At 49.8% G+C, this 17,074-nt stretch overlaps 1 protein-coding gene across 2 annotated transcripts in view; it reads right to left on the bottom strand.

Moving 5' to 3' along the window:
- The window catches only part of RASSF5 (Ras association domain family member 5), an 81,016-nt gene that overhangs the window by 38,710 nt on the left and 25,232 nt on the right, over positions 1-17,074 (bottom strand). For both annotated transcript variants that reach the window (XM_012459296.2, XM_012459297.3), the window contains exon 2: positions 11,525-11,646. In XM_012459296.2, coding sequence (XP_012314719.1) covers positions 11,525-11,646 — 122 coding nt within the window. The remainder of the gene's footprint in view (positions 1-11,524; positions 11,647-17,074) is intronic.

Below are 17,074 nucleotides of genomic sequence, written 5' to 3'. Positions count from 1 at the left end.
AGCAGCCTCAGGACTGGGTACCAGGGCGGGCACAGTGGATTTGTGACTGTGTGCTCAGGGACGACACAAATCCCATTTTGGAGTGTTAACATATTTTAAGGCGATGAGAGCAGGCATGGTCCACATCCGTAGCTATCTTGAGGATAATGTGTCTACAGAGGGCAGGCAGCCTGCTAGGCTGAAGGCTCTCAGACACCGTGGGGGCAGGGGGAACCCTGCTATGTGTGGTAGGTGCTGGGACACACTGGTAAACAAGGCAGACAAGGCCCATGCTCCATGGAGTTTATAGGTACTTTTATACAGCTGCCACAACGACCACACTGGTGTCCGCATGTCATAGCTCAGAGAGGTTATGTACTTTCCTAGGGTCATAGTAAGTGGGAGAATCAGCATTCTGAGTGCAAAAACCCTGCACAAATCCAAGTTCACAATCAAATGAAATGAAGGACTTCTTGAGCACCTACTATGTGCAAGGCCCGGTGCATTATGAGGAAGACTGAATGGCAGAAGATAGGATCCCTGCCCTCAAGGCAATTACCTAATGCATCGGGCAGGGTATTAAATGAACTCATATGAATTAGTATTAGAACAGTGCCTGGGGGAGTTCTGCTCCTGGCAGAGATGAGGTAATAGGATTCAGATATATCCTCCTGATTAAAACATCCCAAAAAATTTGATACAACTTATGAAATTGTGGTTTGTAAAATACTGGCTATCAGGCGGTGAGGAATAGCAATCCCTGAGAGACAGGAAACAAATGAGTTGATCCGTAGATTTACTCCCAGTTTATTTCCAGGTGTGATGTAGAGGCGGTACTAAGTTGGAGCCTGGAAAACTCCCTGAAGCTGAGGAGACGCTGCTCAGAGTCTAGGGAGACCAAGGCAGCCCGAGTTCGCAGGACAGAGTAACTGAATGGAGACAGCGGCAGGGAGACAGAACTGCAGAAGGCCCCCGAAGTATTCACCTGGGTACCGATCAGTGTGTGCATGGAAGAAAGACTCAGGCTACAGAAAGACCACCCAAAAGGATTACAGGTAACAGTGTCTGCCCTCACACAGGGCAGGAACAGTGCCTGTTCTATAAGCCATACCAGAAAACCTCATGATTTATGAGGCACTGGGTAGAGTGCAATGGCGCAATCCCGGCTCACTGCAACCTCTGCCTCCTGGGTTCAAGCGATTGAGTCTTACCTTAGTGATGGGAAAGAATTAGCCTTGGACTGAGCACTGTTCCCATCCTGACAAATCTTAAAGAGAATCTTAAAAAGGATCGAACCACTTCTAAGTAATTGAACTAAGTCCTAGAACAAAACTTAGGAATAGTTCCACAGGGCTGGGTGCTCATGCTTACAATCCAAGGACTTTGGGAGCCTAAGATAGGAGGATCACCTGAGGCCAGGAGTTCGAGACCAGCCTGGGCAACTTAGCAAGAGACCCTATCTCTACTACTGACCACAGCTGACACAGATATTAGCGCCAGGCAAAGACACTAACAGCTATAAGTATATGCTATTTATTCAAAAAGTTAAATAGAGTCATGGAAAATATAAAAAACATCCACATCAAACTACTAGAGATGAAATTTACAATGCCTTTGATGGGTAATATACTAGATGGAGATTAATGGCAGATTAGACTTTGCAGAAGAAAAGATTAGTGAACTTGAAGACACAGCAGTAGCAACGATCCAAAATGAAGCACAGGCCAGGTGCGGTGGCTCACACCTGTAATCCCAGCACTTTGAAAGGCTGAGGTGGGCGGATCACCTGAGGTCAGGAGTTCACCGCCAGCCTGGCCAACATGGTGAAACCCTGTCTCTACTGAAAATACAAAAATTAGCTGGGCCTGGTGGCGGGTGCCTGTAATCCCAGCTACTTGGGAGGCTGATGCAGGAGAACTGCTTGAACCCAGGAGACAGAGGTTGCAGTGAGCCGAGATTGTGCCATTGCACTCCAGCCTGGGTGACAGAGCATGACTCCATCTCAGAACAAAACAAAACAAATGCAGCACAGAAAGACAAGAGAATTTTTTAAATGAACAGAGAAGTACGCTGTGGAACAAATTCAAGCAGTCTAATATACATGTAAGTGGTATCCTCAGGGTGGGGGAGGATAAAAATATTGAAAATAATAATACTCCCAATGTTTCCAATTTTGATGAAAACTATAAATCCACAGATCCAACAAACTCGATGAACACCCAATACAAGAAACATAAAGAAAACTACAAAAGGCACCTCATAATCAATTGTTCAAAACCAGCGTGATATGTTTGGATATCTGTCCCCTCCAAACCTCATGTTGAAATGTGACCTCTCATGTTAGAGGTGGGGCCAGGTGGGAGGACCATTGTAAGGAGGGAACCATCTGTACATCTTCAGCTCATCACAGTCTACCTGTCAAGTGATACTATACCATTTGAGTGACAGAGCATCAGCCATTAGATTCTCATAAGGAGCTGGCAACCTAGATCCCTCGCATGCACAGTTCACGATAGGATTCAGGCTCCTCTGAGAATCTAATGCTGCCGTTGATCTGACAGGAGGCAGAGCTCAGGCGGTAATGCGAGCCATGGGGAGTGGCTGGAAATACAGACGAAGCTTGGCTTGCTCTCCAGCTGCTCACCTCCTGCTGTCCGACATGGTTCCTAAAAGGCCATGTGTGTGGCCCTGGGGGCTGGGACCCCTGACTTGTAGTATATATAAAAACAAAATACAGGGCAAGAACGATACAAAGGTCCATAGAGGAGAAATGGAAGGATACTATTATGAGGTTTTTCTTTTTTTTTAAATTATTTTTTATATAAAATAGAGACAGGGTCTCGCTATGTTCCCCAGGCTAGTCTCGAACTTCTGGGCTCAAGTGATCTTCCTACCTTAGCCTCCCAAAGTGCTAGGATTACAAGTGTGAGTCACTGTGCCTGGCCAGGTTTTTATACTATACATGAAGAGGCATAGTATCACTTGACAGGTAGACTGTAATAACCATGTACGGATGGTTCCCTCCTTACAACGGTCCTACTTATGATTTTTCAACTTTAAGTTGGTGCTAGAGAGATAAACATTTGATAGAAACCATAATTTAGTTCAGCATCCAATAAATTACATGAGCTATCCTACACTTTGTAGTAAAAGAGGTTTTGCGTTAGATGATTTTGCCCAATTGTAGGCAAATGTAAGTGTTCTGAGCACATTTAAGATACGCTAGAGTAAGCCATGATGTTTGGTAGCGAGGTGTGTTAAATGCATTTTCGACTTAACATATTTTCAACTTTCAGTGTGTTTACTGGGTTGTACTCCCGTAAATTAAGGAGCATTTTGTAAATGCTAAGACAGTCACTAAAATAACAAAACAAAGGGTTAAAGCTTGAGGCAACAAATGGGATAAAATGCAATCATACAGTTATTCAATTAATCCAAAAGAAGTCAAGAAATAAAAGAATAAGGGAAGCAAGAACAAATAGAATACTCATAGAAAACAAATAGCAGGCTGGGAGTGGTGGCTCAGGCCCATAATCCCAGCGCTTTGGGAGGCTGAGGCAGGAGGATCACTTGAGCCCCTGATCACTTGAGACCAGCCTGGGCAACTGGCAAAACCCCATCTTTACAAAAAATACAAAAAAGTTATCCAAGCATGATGGCGAATGTGTAGTCCCAGTTCCTCAGGAGGCTGAGGTGGAGGATCACCTGAGCCCAGGAAGCTGAGGCTGCAGTGAACCATGATCGTGTCACTGCACTCCAATCTGGATGGCTGAATGAGACCCTGTCTCAATAAAAAGAAAAGAAAAAAAGGAAAAAAAGTAGTAAGAAGATAGACTTAAAATCTAGTTATATCAATAATCACACTGAATGCAAATGATCTAAATACTCAAAGGGTAGTGATGAGGAGGTTGGTTTAAAGAAAAACAAGGTCCAACTATTTGCTGCCTATAAGAAATGCTCTTTAAATATAAAGACACACGCAGCCTAAAAATGAAAGGGTGGATTAGGGAATACCATGCTAACGGTAATTAAAAGAAAGCTGCAGTAAGTATGTTAATATCAGGCAAAGTAGGTTTCATAGTAAAGAATGTCAACAGGGATGAAGAAGGTCATTTCATAATGATAAACAGATCAATTAGCTAAGAAGACATAATAACCCTAAAAGTAGCCACATGTGGTGGCTCATGCCTGTAATTCCAGCACTTTGGAAGGCCAAGGTGGGAGAATCGCTTGAGGCCAGGGGTTCAAGATCAGCCTGGGCAACAAAGAAAGATCCCATCTCTACAAAAAAATTCAAAAATTATCCAGGCATGGTGGCACACACTTGTAGTGCCAGCTACTTGGGAGGCTGAGGCTAGAAGATCATTTGAACCCAGGAGTTCAAGGTTACAATAAGCACCACTACACTCCAGCCTGGGTGAAAGAGTGAGACCCTGCCTGTTAAATAAAAACAAAAATACAAAAAGTTTATGCACCTAATAATGGAGCTTCAAAATACAGGCATATTAACCGTAAAGAGAAATAGACAAATCCACAATTACAGTTGGAGGTATACCTCAACAAATGTCAGCTACTGTTGTTACCAGTCACAGTTCAATCAACATGTGTTGAAGCTTTCAGAAGAGACCCAAGACTCTGCACCTCCTGAGAGCTGGGCAGGTAGGTCTCTCACGCATGTTAGGGAGCCCAGGGCCTCAGGCAAGGGCTCATTCCCCTACACCCAACTCCTGCCCTTTTAGGCATATGTCTTCTTGCTCTCCAGCTCCCCCATGTGGTCATCCTGGGTTCAACATGTGGCTGTTGGGCTGAGGGACAAGGGAGGACTGACCACAGGAGCTTCCTTTTCTCAAGGGTCTGGAAAGGTAGGGACCGGGTTAATGGAGACAGTGGCATGTCTGCAGGAGGAAGCAAAAGGCTGGGAGCCAGGAAACACAGAACTCCAAGACAGCTGAGTCATCACTCTGCTGCAGGGGCTGAAGGGTGATTGCAACAGGGGCCCTGCTAAGGCTTGACGGTGGCCAGGTACGTATTTGTGGGTGTTTGGGGTTGGGGGTGTAGGCAGAAAGGCAGCAGAGACCTCCAGGGCTGAAATGCTATCTGCCCAGGCTGATCTATCCTGGAGCCCTGGAAGCCATCTGTCCCTTTGGTGAGTGGGGACAGGGCGTCATCCATAGGGTGGAACAGTGACTTGGGGCCTTAATGATAATCATAAGCCTTATAGCAAAAAATGTCCACCCAAACCACAAAGTCAGAGAGTCGTGGTTTTATGTCCAGGACAGGAACCCCACTTTCTGGTGTTTTGGAGAGTTCGCAGAGCCAGACCATAATGGTTGTGTGTACTAATCTAGATTTAGACTCATTTCAAAGGCAATGGGAGGCCACTGAGGGTTTTCATCACAGGAGTAACAAAGTTAAAAAATCCAGTAAGCCCCTTAGAGGTACCAGAGATGGCCCAGGACTGTAACCTAGAATACTCCTGCTTCTGTCCACTCACGCTCTCACAGACTTCTTCTCACTGGAACCTCACAGGGTCCCATTTCTCAGAGGAGAAACCTGAGGCTCAGAGAAACTAACAGGCTTGTCCTGTCTCATATGTCAAGTATTTCATCTACACAATCTGGATTAGAACCTAGCTCTTCAGTTACCCAGTTTTTTAAGAAAACAGCTACTGCCTTTTAAAAATATGACACTAGGAACATATGAAAAGCATTTGGTATTCAAACAACACGGAAGCAACAGAGCAAGATCCCATCTCTAAACAAAATTGAAAAATTATCCAGGCATGGTGGCACACACCTGTAGTACCAGCTACTTGGGAGGTTGAGGCAAAAGGTGAGAGTCTCACTCTACCCCTTTCAACGTCCTCACAGGGTAAAATCTCTTTCAGTAGTTAGCTGAGCACTGCCAGGCCCTCGTTCTGCATTTACACACACACACACACACACACACACACACGTATATATGTATATATACATGCAAAATACAAATGGCCTGGTCCTATATGTACTATGGAAGGACCTGCTTTCTTTCTTTCTTTCTTTTTTTTTTTTTTTGATATAGAGTCTCGCTCTGTTGCCCAGGCTGGAGTACAACGGTGCAATCTACGCTCACTGCAACTTCTGCCTCCTGGGTTCAAGAAATTCTGCCTCAGCTTCCCAAGTGGCTGGGGTTACAGGCGTGCACCACCATGCCTAGCTAATTTTTGTATTTTTAAAGTAGATACGGGGTTTCACCATGCTGGCCAGGCTGGTCTCGAACTGCCGACTTCAGGCGATCCGCCCGCCTTAGCCTCCCAAAGTGCTGAGATTACCAGTGTGAGCCACTGCATCTGGCCAGGGACCTGCTTTCACTCTGCACAATTCTGTATCAGTACATACAGATCCATGTCTCCTCTGAAAGGGCACCTTGGTATTCATAAGAACAGCTGGCAGTTCCTTCTCAGCATCCCAGGAGCTGTCTCCACTGCTCACACTGCCCCTTAGACATCCCCTGGACCCAGTGTCCTGGCAGTCCAGGCATCAGATGGCCAAAGAGAGTGGCCTCTATAGGGCAGCATCTCCCACAAATGACACCTGAAAGGACTTTAGAACAGTGTCTGGATTTTTTGTTTAGACAATGTCTCACTCTGCCACCCAGATTGGAGTACAGTGACATGATCATAGCTCACTGCAGCCTCCTTCTCCTTGGTTCAAGCTGTCCTCCCACCTCAGCCTCCCAAGTAGCTGGCACTACAGGTGCACACTGCCACACCTGGCCAATGTTTTTAACTTTTAGTAGAGACAAGGCCTTGCTATGTTGCCCAGGCTGGTCTCAAACTCCTGGGCTCAAGCAATCCTCCTGTCCTGGCCTCACAAAGTGCTGACACAAAAGGTTTGAACCACTGTGCCTCAGTAGTACCTGGCTTCATAAGTATTTGTGGAGTCAATCTGAGGAGTCCTTGGACACATATTAAAAGAAATTATAAGTATTCATTTAATATGTGCAGAGAAAAAATTCCTAAGTACATCAAAACAGTGATTCAAGGATATTTTAAAATTTTCTTTAACCTAAGTTTATTTAAATTTAATAAAATAAGTCTATTTAAAGAGAAATGTCAAGTAAATAGTAGACAGGTGGAATAGTAGCCAGAGTCCTGAGGGTGGGAAGTGCCTGAGTGAGGTCTGGGAACGGCTGTGGGAGGGGCTGGCCTTTGGGGCTGAGGGCCTGGGAGCCTGGTTTCTGAGGCTGCTGCCCAGGGACTGCCTTAGTCCATTCTGTGTTGTTCTATAGGAATACCCGAGGCTGGATAATTTGTAAAGAAAGAAGGTTTATCTGGCTAAGGGTTCTTCAGGCTGTGCAAGCATCGCACCAGCATCTGCTTGGCTTCTGGGGAGGGCTCAAGAAGCTTTTACTCGTGGTAGAAGGGGAAGGGGGAGCAGGTGTGTCACATCTGAGAGAGGGCGCAAGAGTCAGGGAGCAAGAGAGGGATACTAGGGTCCTCTTAAACAACCAGCTCGTGCGTGAACTAATAGAGCGAGAGCTCATTCATTATTGCAAGGACGGCACCAAGCCATTCATGAGGGACCCACCCCCATGACCCAAACACCTCCCACCAGTCCCACCTCCAACCCTGGCGGCGACATTTCAACATGAGATTTGGAGGGGACACACATCCAAACCGTATGAGGGACTCTGGAGGGTCAGGAGGAAGAGGAAGGACTTTGGGCCTGCTGGCGTAAGATTTGAGCACTCGCTGCAAGGGATCGGAGTGGCAGTAGGAGTGCTTATGTTTCTCTGTTGCAGTCTGTGCATTCCATCCAAGAAACTTGGCACCCAAGGCCAGAGGGACAGAGCTGCCAGGGCTGCCCTGGGCTTCAGTGGGTGATGATGAGAATCCACAGCGGTGGGCAAGGACAAAGACTTCTCTAGGGGCCACCTTCTCCACAGGCAGCACAAGGACTGAACCAAGCCAGCAGAGGTCTCACTTCATCGTGAGAGCACCAGGAGCCACTGAGGGCTTTTTTCATCCCAGGGGTAGTGACATGATAGGAGTACCTCTAAGACCAGCAGAAGTACAAATTCTTTGGGGTGTAATCCTAAGTAAAAGAACTGCAGCTGTTTGGGTAACCGAGTGTGGTCTTTAGCCAATAACAATGATGATCCCTCGCAAATGAGGCTTAAACTGGAAAAGGGGTCTAGGGTAGACTTGAAGACTTGCTAGGTCACACATGGGTGTGCAAGGAAAAGTCAGACATCAGAGACCTCAGAGATCTTTAAAGAGAGACTCCGAAACCACCGGTCCTGTGGTTGACAGAGGACAGGCAGCTTCCAGCAGCCTGCCTCAGTTTCCGATGCCTGTTTCTGATGGCCTTGTGAGTTTGCCATTCGGGATTCTGAGCTCATCCCCGCCCCCTTCCACACCTGCCCCAATTTCCTTCCCAGCTGCCTCCCTCTGGCACGGCAGAGACAAGACAGTTAGAACCTTGGGTTGTTGCTTTTAAAATGTTGAGGCCAAATACTTATCTATAGGATGATCTCAACCATGTTTTGAAAAATGTATGAATGTTCAAGAAGAACATGTAAAAATGTTAATAAAGAATGGTTCTCTCCGGATGGAGGAAAATCAATGATTTTTTTTTCCTTAAAGAGCAGAGAGTGCTGGGCATGGTGGCTCACACCTGTAATCCTAGTACTTTGGGAAGCCAAGGAGGGTGGATTATTTGAGGTCAGGAGTTCGAGACCAGCCTGGCCAACATGGTAAAACCCTGTCTCTACTGAAAATACAAAAATTAGCCAGGCATGGTGGAGCACACTTGTAATCCCAGCTACTCAGAGGGGCTGAATGAGGCAGAATTGCTTGAACCCAGGAGGTGGAGGTTGCAGTGAACTGAGATAGTGCCACTGCGCTCCAGCCTGGGCAATACAGTAAGACTCCATCTCAGGAAAAAAAAAGAGAGGAGAAATGCCACCAAGATGAGACCCCCTAAGCCATATATACCTGGAACTAGCTGAGCTCAGATCTGAGCCCCTGCTCCCTTAAATCCCCCAAGAAAACAGCACTGGCACATGAAGTTAGGTCAGCCCAGGTGATGACGTCAAGGTGAAAGAAAGCTCCATCTTGAGATTCAACAGAAAATCAAGCCAGGGCGGAAACGAGCACAAACAGCCTTTTTAGAAGAGGCGAGTGGGCCTGGAGCGGGGCCCGGGTTTTGTTGATAGAAGGCTGGGTCCTGCCCCAGTCCTCCTGAAGCACGCTGCCAGGCCTGTCCAAGGCAAACACAGCAGCAGCCTGATCCGGCCGGCCCAGGAGCAAGCCCCACACCAGGCTGTTTGCCGACTGGGGGTCGTTCAGCTCCCACACGGGGTTGCTGGCTCCTTCCTCTGCAATATTTCAGTGGTGTTTCTGCTCTAGACAAGCCCTGATTTCACTTGCCAGAGGGTTCCAAGGTTGACTCCTCTCTCTCCAGCAGCAAGAAGGGGGTCATTCTGTTTCCAAAAACTCAGACTTGAAAGCACCTCTTCACTGCCGGTATTTGGAAGAGGAGACAATGATTCCAGCTGACTCCAGGCCTTCCCCGGCCTTTTGCCTGCCACACGTGGGAGCTGGCTAACCCGCTCCAGGGCGGGGTTTCTCAGTCGTGGCCCAATTGGCATTGGAGGCCAGAGAATTCTTTGTCTTGGGGGCTGTTCTGTGCAATACGGGCCGGCTAGCAGCATCCTTGCCCTTTCTAGAAGTCAGCAGCATCCCCTGAGTTGTGACAACCAAAAATGTCTCCAGACAAATGTCTAGGGGGTGAGTAGAATAGCCTCCTTTTGAGATCTGCTGCTCTACAGGAAGGAATAGAAAGAGACTCAACAGGGAGACCCAGGAAGTAGTGGGGGCAGCCGGGCTCCAGGGCGGGGCAGGGGCAGGGCTGAGAGCAGGAAGGAGAGACACGTGGGAGCTCCCAGAGAGAAAAGCAAATTGGAACCAGAAAAGGCTGTTTCAATAAGATTTTTAGGCAACGTTGCTGTACGGGGTGCTGTGTAACTAACCTCCTCCCTCATCTTCTAGGGAAAACTTTCAGGTCACATCTGCATCACCCGTCAGTGCTTTTGGGGACCAGACGTGCCTCCCCTCCTTTCCCTGTCCCCAACCCTAGATGGACAGCTTCCTGCTAAGGGCAAGGCCCTTCCAAGCGGCCTGGTTACATTCAGGCTCCACCAGAAACAGTTATGGTTCCAATGTCGGTGAAGGATGTACAGAATTTTAAAATATACATTTAAGAACCAATACAGTATCACCCTTATGAAAACATATGTCATTCTTGCTTTCTAATAATCCTTTTTCCAGGGAGAGAGAAAGGCATGGGGGAACAGCTGGGAGGCTGGTAACACCCATGGTGAATCAGGCATTTGAACACTGTTGATTGTGTTCCAGAAAAATCACGTGATGGCTACTCTGGAGACCTGGGGCTGCTCGTGAGTCCCCATCCAGCACCTGGGCCCCCCAGTACAGTTTCTCAGAGCACCCTGAGATTTTCCATCAGATACACAGGATATATCTGCTTAAAATCTCACTCCTCTACCCCACTGTGAGCACTGGATGCGTAGAAGCCATGTCAGTTCTTTTCATCATTAAGCCCTCAGCCTTCCTGGGCCCCTGGCACATGGTGAACATGCAAAACTTATTTGTTAAATGAATTAAAGGATGATATTCTAGGAAACTTCTTACTTCCCTGACCGGCAACCTTCAACTGACACAGTAAGGCTTAGATTAAACATCACCTCCTCTGGGAAGCCTTCCCTGATTTCTCCCAGCAGAAACAATTGTAGTATATATCCAAACACTCGGTTCATACTTTTATTGCAACATGCATCACAGTATATGGTATTCGTAGGCATTCTGCCTCCCTTGCCAGAATGTAAGCTATCTGAGGACAAGGACTGTGATGTATCATTTATTACCCCGACTCTCACCCATGCTTGGTACACAGTAGACACTCAATAAATACTTGTTCAATGCAAGAAGCAATCAACACACTCCTCTGTCCCCATTCTAAATCCTAGAAATCAAAGTTCAGATACATGGCAGTTCAAGTGTCTTTACAATACCCAGAACCAAAAGTTGCTTTGGACGCCAATTTTCTGGTTCTTTAACACGGGGAGGGAACATTTGCCCAGCCCCTCTGAAGGTTGGGCTGGCCTGGCGGGACAACGTGCTAGTGATGCCTCAGCCCCAGCATCTCCACTGTCCCATGGCTATTAGGCCTTCAGGGACCGTCAGAAGGCTTCTCTGGAAGCCACCCCACTGCTTACCCATACCCACATCTCTGGCTCAGAGCCCTAAGCCACAATAGGCTCTGTACTTGGGGAGAACTACAGGGGACTTCTGAGCATCTTCAGAGTTCCCTGTGCCACTGCCCCTAGTCCCCTTGGAAAAGGGTATCTGTGAATGCCAACCAGTGCACGTGGAATCCGAGGCCTCACACCACCTCCTGCTCACCAGAGCTCCTGGGAGAGAAAGTGGAGCCCGGGGCACCTGCAGAGGCTGTTTCCATCGTGGTCCGTGAGCTTTGCCACCTACCTGGCTGAAGGTCAGGGTGAGGGTGCTTTCTGGAGAGGATCTGTCCCGGAATGAACCCTCCTGCTGACTGCAGTCCAGCTGGATCAGGCTGCGGCACTCTGGGTGACAGGTGAATTTACAATCTGGAGGGAAAACACCAAAGGGAGATTAGGGGACAGGCAGGACTCCTCCCCACTTTCACCCAGAAAAACAACCCGGGAGATTGCATTAGTTCCCAATGGGAAGAGCAGCGCAGGAGAGAAGCGGAGGTGCAGGAGACAGCGGGAGAATGCCGCCCTGCTCTTGGAGCCTCCAGGAACGATGCGAGTTAAATGCTTTACATGTGTGCAAACTGCTTTCGCCTGCACTGCTTTGTGTGACTCTGCGATCATTATTATTCCCATTTTACAGACAGAAAATTGGGTCCTAAAGACTGAGTGACTTTCTTGAGGTCAGATATTCTGGCTCCCAGACTGGTGCTCTTTCTAGCACTTTACATTGATCATCAGGGGTCATGAATCCCTGGGAAAGGACTTGACTTTTCTGGGGCCTTGTATTGCTAATCTGTAAAATACACGTTGTGCATCCCCAAGCTGAAAATCAGATCTCCCAGACGCTCCCAAATCTGAAACTCTTTGAGCACCAACATGACATTCTAAGGAAGTGCTCACTGGAGCATTTAGGATTTTTGATTTTCAAATTTGGGACACTCACCTGGAATCATACATATTCCCAAATTGGGGAAAAGTCCAAAATTGGAAGCACTTCTGGTCTCAAGCATTTCAGATAAAGGATATTCAGCCTGTATGGGTAATAGCTGCCCTGCCTGCTTCTGGTGATAAAGGAGGACATACCTTGAAGAATTAAAAGTGCTTCCAGAGACAAAGGCATTATCATCAGCAGGAAGGGCTCTTACCCCTCTCTGACCTGGCCCGGCTAGAATGTGGGGATGCTACTCTGAACCCAGCTGAAACAGCCCGCAGACCACATCCCAGATCAGGGGATTCAGCGAGGAGGCACATTCCATCGACAGTGTTCAATCCCATGGAGGCAGAGACTTAGTGACAGAGTTGAAAAGAGCCTTGGGGACTACCTTAAAGATGAGGAAACTGAGGCCAGAGAGAAAACGTGAGGTGCCCAGTGACACACAGCTCATCAGTGGCAGCACCAAGGCTGCTGGTACTTTCCAGCTTTCTCAAGGCTCTCTCTGGAGCCTCCTGGTAGGAGGGAGGTGAAGTCAAAGGGGGCAGGAGACACGGAGACTCAGCGAGGCGAGGGGAGGGTGGGGGAGCAGGGGTGGGGGAGTGAAGAAGAGGTGGCAGCAGAAGGAAGTAACACAAGTCCATCTGCAGGCAAAATGCTCGGGTCTGAGGTCTGGTCCCCACAGGTAGCTGCCAGGTTAGCCGGGTGACTTGTCCCAGAGGTGCCTCAGCTCAGCCAGAAGGCCCAGCCTTGCAGGTGCTGGACGCTCATGAATTTTCCTTTCTGATTGTGAAGGCACGTCGTGAGGATGGGCTAGGGTGGGTGGGCTTTTGTGGCAGGAGATATAACAGCCTGGACTTGACTGTATACCTGGGGATTAGGGGACCAATTTTGGTTGATAAGGGCTCAGGCACCCCCAAAATGCTTTTCCTTCCTTCTAACAAGCTCCAAAAATTCAGTACCTTTGGTGTCTATTTTTAAAAGCCACCATAGCACACTCTGTCTTGGGGGAGGGGTGGTGGCCCTTTTTCTCCCTGCTTTTGGGGAGCTTCGGAATGACACCCCCCCTCCCCAGCTGCCCCCTCCCTTAAGCCCCCAAATATAAGCACCTGGGCTGTGTTCCTTGCACTACCGTCTGCAGGGGAGCACCCTGACAAATGTGGGGACACGCGGAGACCCCAGAGCCTTCTTACCCGTGGCCTGGACCACCTTTCTGCAACAGCGTCTGGAAGCTCCACTACTCATCTCCCTTGTGCTCGAAAGCGAGGCCCACTGATATCCTCTCCTTCAGATCCCACGCTTGGCTTATCCTCCCTCCTCCTCTCACTTGGAGACAGAATGAATGCAGTCAATTCCCCGGGGCGTGCACCCATCTACCTGCAGATACCCACATGCATTTCTGGGCCCTCCGCGGGAGGCCTCTTGCTCAGCACAGAACAGCCTCCCCTTTAATAAGGCGAAGGGTACAAAGGGAAGTGCAGGCCAAACGTCCGCCCGCAGTGCCCAGAAACACCAGGGCTTTGATAAGGGAGCACCGAGACCAGAGCCCACAATGGGAAGCACTGTTCCCCGTGCTGGCCCTGGGATACACCTGTGTGGCTCTGGTAGAGCTCTGAGCGACGAAGAATGCTGTGGGGATGCCAAGAAGTGGGAACAAGGAAGAGGAGGAAGGATTGAAAGCTCACCCAACTCCACGGTGATGAGAGCTGCCATAACTCACAAATGGGAAGGCACCAGGGAGAGGAGGAAGTCCTCTCTGCTCCTCTTTCAGCTCCTTGTCCCATTGGCACAGGCAGCCTATGTCCCTCTGTGCATCTGAATCTCTCAATTTCCATCTCTCTCTCTCTCATACACACACACCCTGAAAACAGCACCAAAACCTTAGAAAGATCTGTTTACAGGTCTGATGCTGAGCCGGGCAATGCTAAGGAGCAGAGAAGCCTCTGAGAAGTGTTCTGGGATTTTATAAGAAGCATGTTTGAGCACTAAAGACTTTGTTCCACGGGACCATGTAATCGCAGGCTGCAGCAAAACCTCTGAAGCACATTTTCATACTTCCTGGTCCTGGAAATGCCAAGCCCAGGGCTTTTAGGCCAGCAGAGATGAAGTCAGAGCCCCCATGCCTTTCTTCAAACCCAGAAGCAACCGCCTGCGGTCCTGATATGTTCAGGGACGGGGAGACCCATGAGTTCCAAAGACAGGACCACATTCCACTAGAACCCACTGGTTAATCCTCCGCAGACCACAGTTCCCTTAAGGCAGCTCGTCACCAGCCGCTGCCAAACCAAACCAACCCCTGCCCTTGACATTCCACTGTCCTCCACAGCCTTCAGCTGGTGCTCAATTTATGTTTCGTCTTTTCTTTTTGAGATAGGGTTTCACTCTGCCGCCCAGGCTGGAGTGCAGTGGCTCTATCATGGCTCACTGCAACCTCCACCTTCAGGGCTCAAGCAATCCTCTCACCTCAGTCTTCTGAGTAGCTGGGACTACAGGCACCCGGCACCACACCTGGCTAATTTTTGTATTTTTAATAGAGACAGGGTTTCACCATTTTGCTCAGGCTGGTCTCGAACTCCTGGGCTCAAGTGATGTGCCCACCTCAGCCTCCCAAAGTGCTGGGATTACAGGTGTGAGCCACCGCACCCAGCCACGGTGCTCAGTTTGGATGAGGAAGGAGGGAGGGAAAAGGGAAACCCTGGGTGGCGCGTGGCTCCCAGGAAGGAAGGGTTCAGCCCTCCCTAGACAGCTAGTGCCATCACGTCTGGCAGCAGCATCGATGTCTGGAGCATGGGGACTTCCTCATGCTCTGTACTAGCCTGAGGGTGAAGAGGAATAAGACAAGGCCCCTGGGGAACCCAGGCTCGCTGGGCAGATGGGACCAAAATGGGAAAAGATAACGCACAATGGGGACAGCCCAAAGCAGGTGCCTGGCTGCGGTGCAGACCTAGGGAGCTTGCTCAACTAGAGATAGTTGCCAGCCAGAGCAGGCGGGGAGGGCTTCAGGGTGCAGGCGGCTCTGGGGAGGTTCTGTAGGAGATCAGACTCCAGGTAACCCCTATGACCTTATCACAGGGCCAAGAGGAGTGAGGGGACTTTGTCATCACTGAAGAGTTAGGACAAGGATCTCGCCAACAAGAGGCAGCAGCAGGTTAGGCAGCTACATTTGTAGGTTCTAGCTGTAGTTTCTCTGGGAGAACAGGTCTTTCTTGATATTGACATTGCCATCTGTAAATGATCCTTTCCCCTTTCTAGCCTTTCCTTCCAGCGACAGCCCCTATCCCTACTCCTGGGGGATGCTTTGAGGCAAGTCCATGTGCTTCCAGGTTTTGGAAGAGGGGCCTATGGAAATACATAAAGGGAACAACTGTAAAGACAAAGGAAGGAGAGCGGCCACAATAGGCGCCCCTCTCCCCAGGAGGGAGCCACAGCCAGGAGCCAGGAACGAAGGCCCGGGACCTCAGCACCCGGGACCTCAGCACCCACTAGGACCTCAGCACCCGGGACCTCAGCACCCGGGACCTCAGCACCCAGGACCTCAGCACCCAGGACCTCAGCACCCAGGACCTCAGCACCCGGGACCTCAGCACCCAGGAACGAAGGCCCGGGACCTCAGCACCCAGGACCTCAGCGCCCGGGACGTCAGCGCCCGGGACCGCAGCGCCCGGGACCTCAGCGCCCGGCACCTCAGCACCCGGGACCGCAGCACCCAGGACCTCAGTACCCGGGACCTCAGCACCCAGGAGCCAGGAACGAAGGCCCGGGACCTCAGCACCCGGGACCTCAGCACCCGGGACCGCAGCACCCAGGACCTCAGCACCCGGGACCTCAGCACCCAGGAGCCAGGAACGAAGGCCCGGGACCTCAGCACCCGGGACCTCAGCACCCGGGAACGAAGGCCCAGGACCTCAGCACCCGGGACCTCAGCACCCAGGAACGAAGGCCCGGGACCTCAGCACCCGGGACCTCAGCACCCGGGACCTCAGCACCCAGGACCTCAGCGCCTGGGACCTCAGCACCCGGGACCTCAGCACCCAGGACCTCAGCACCCAGGAACAAAGGCCCAGGACCTCAGCACCCAGGACCTCAGCACCCGGGACCTCAGCACCCGGGACTGCAGTACCCGGGACCTCAGCACCCAGGACCGCTATAACCAAGTACCACGAAGGAACCAAGTGACTTAGGCAGAAAATGACTGTCTCGCAGTTCTGGAGGCTACACTGAAATAAACCGTTGGTGGGGCCAGGCCTGGTCTGAAATACGGAGAGTCCCACGTTGCCTCTTTCTAGCTTGATGATCTGCTGGCATTCCTTGTAACTTCAGCCTCTTCGTCCATCATCATGTGGCGTTCTCCCAGTGCTGCTGTCTTTTTTTTTTTCTTTTTTGAGATGGAGTTTCACTCCTGTTGCCTAAGCTGGAGTGCAATGGCGTGATCTCAGCTCACTGCAACCTCTGATCCCGGGTTCAAGTGGTTCTCCTGCCTCAGCCTCGCAAGTAGCTGGCATTACAGGCACGCACCACCACGCCTGGATAATTTTGTATTTTTAGTAGAGACAGGGTTTCTCCATGTTGGTCAGGCTGGTCTCGAACTCCTGACCTCAGGTGATCCGCCCGCCTCAACCTCCCAAAGTGCTGGGATTACAGGTGTGAGCCAGCACTCCCAGCCTGTCTTCTTATAAGAATACCAGACATTACCCTACTCCAGTGTGACCTCATCTTACCGACACCTGCAACTACCCTATTTCTGAATAAAGTTGCATTCTGAGCTACAGGGGGTTCGAACTTTTTTTCTTTTTTGAGACAGAATCTCACTCTCTCGCCCAGGTTGGAGTACAGTGGCATGACCATAGCTCATCGTAACCTCAAACTCCT

Source organism: Aotus nancymaae, unplaced genomic scaffold (assembly GCF_030222135.1).
Source record: "Aotus nancymaae isolate 86718 unplaced genomic scaffold, 86718_ANA_hifiasm-v0.15.2.pri h1tg000039l, whole genome shotgun sequence".
Classification (NCBI taxonomy): domain Eukaryota; kingdom Metazoa; phylum Chordata; class Mammalia; order Primates; family Aotidae; genus Aotus; species Aotus nancymaae.
The sequence above is the reverse complement of the archived record's forward strand: the minus strand, read 5'-3'. Positions and strand labels throughout refer to the sequence as shown.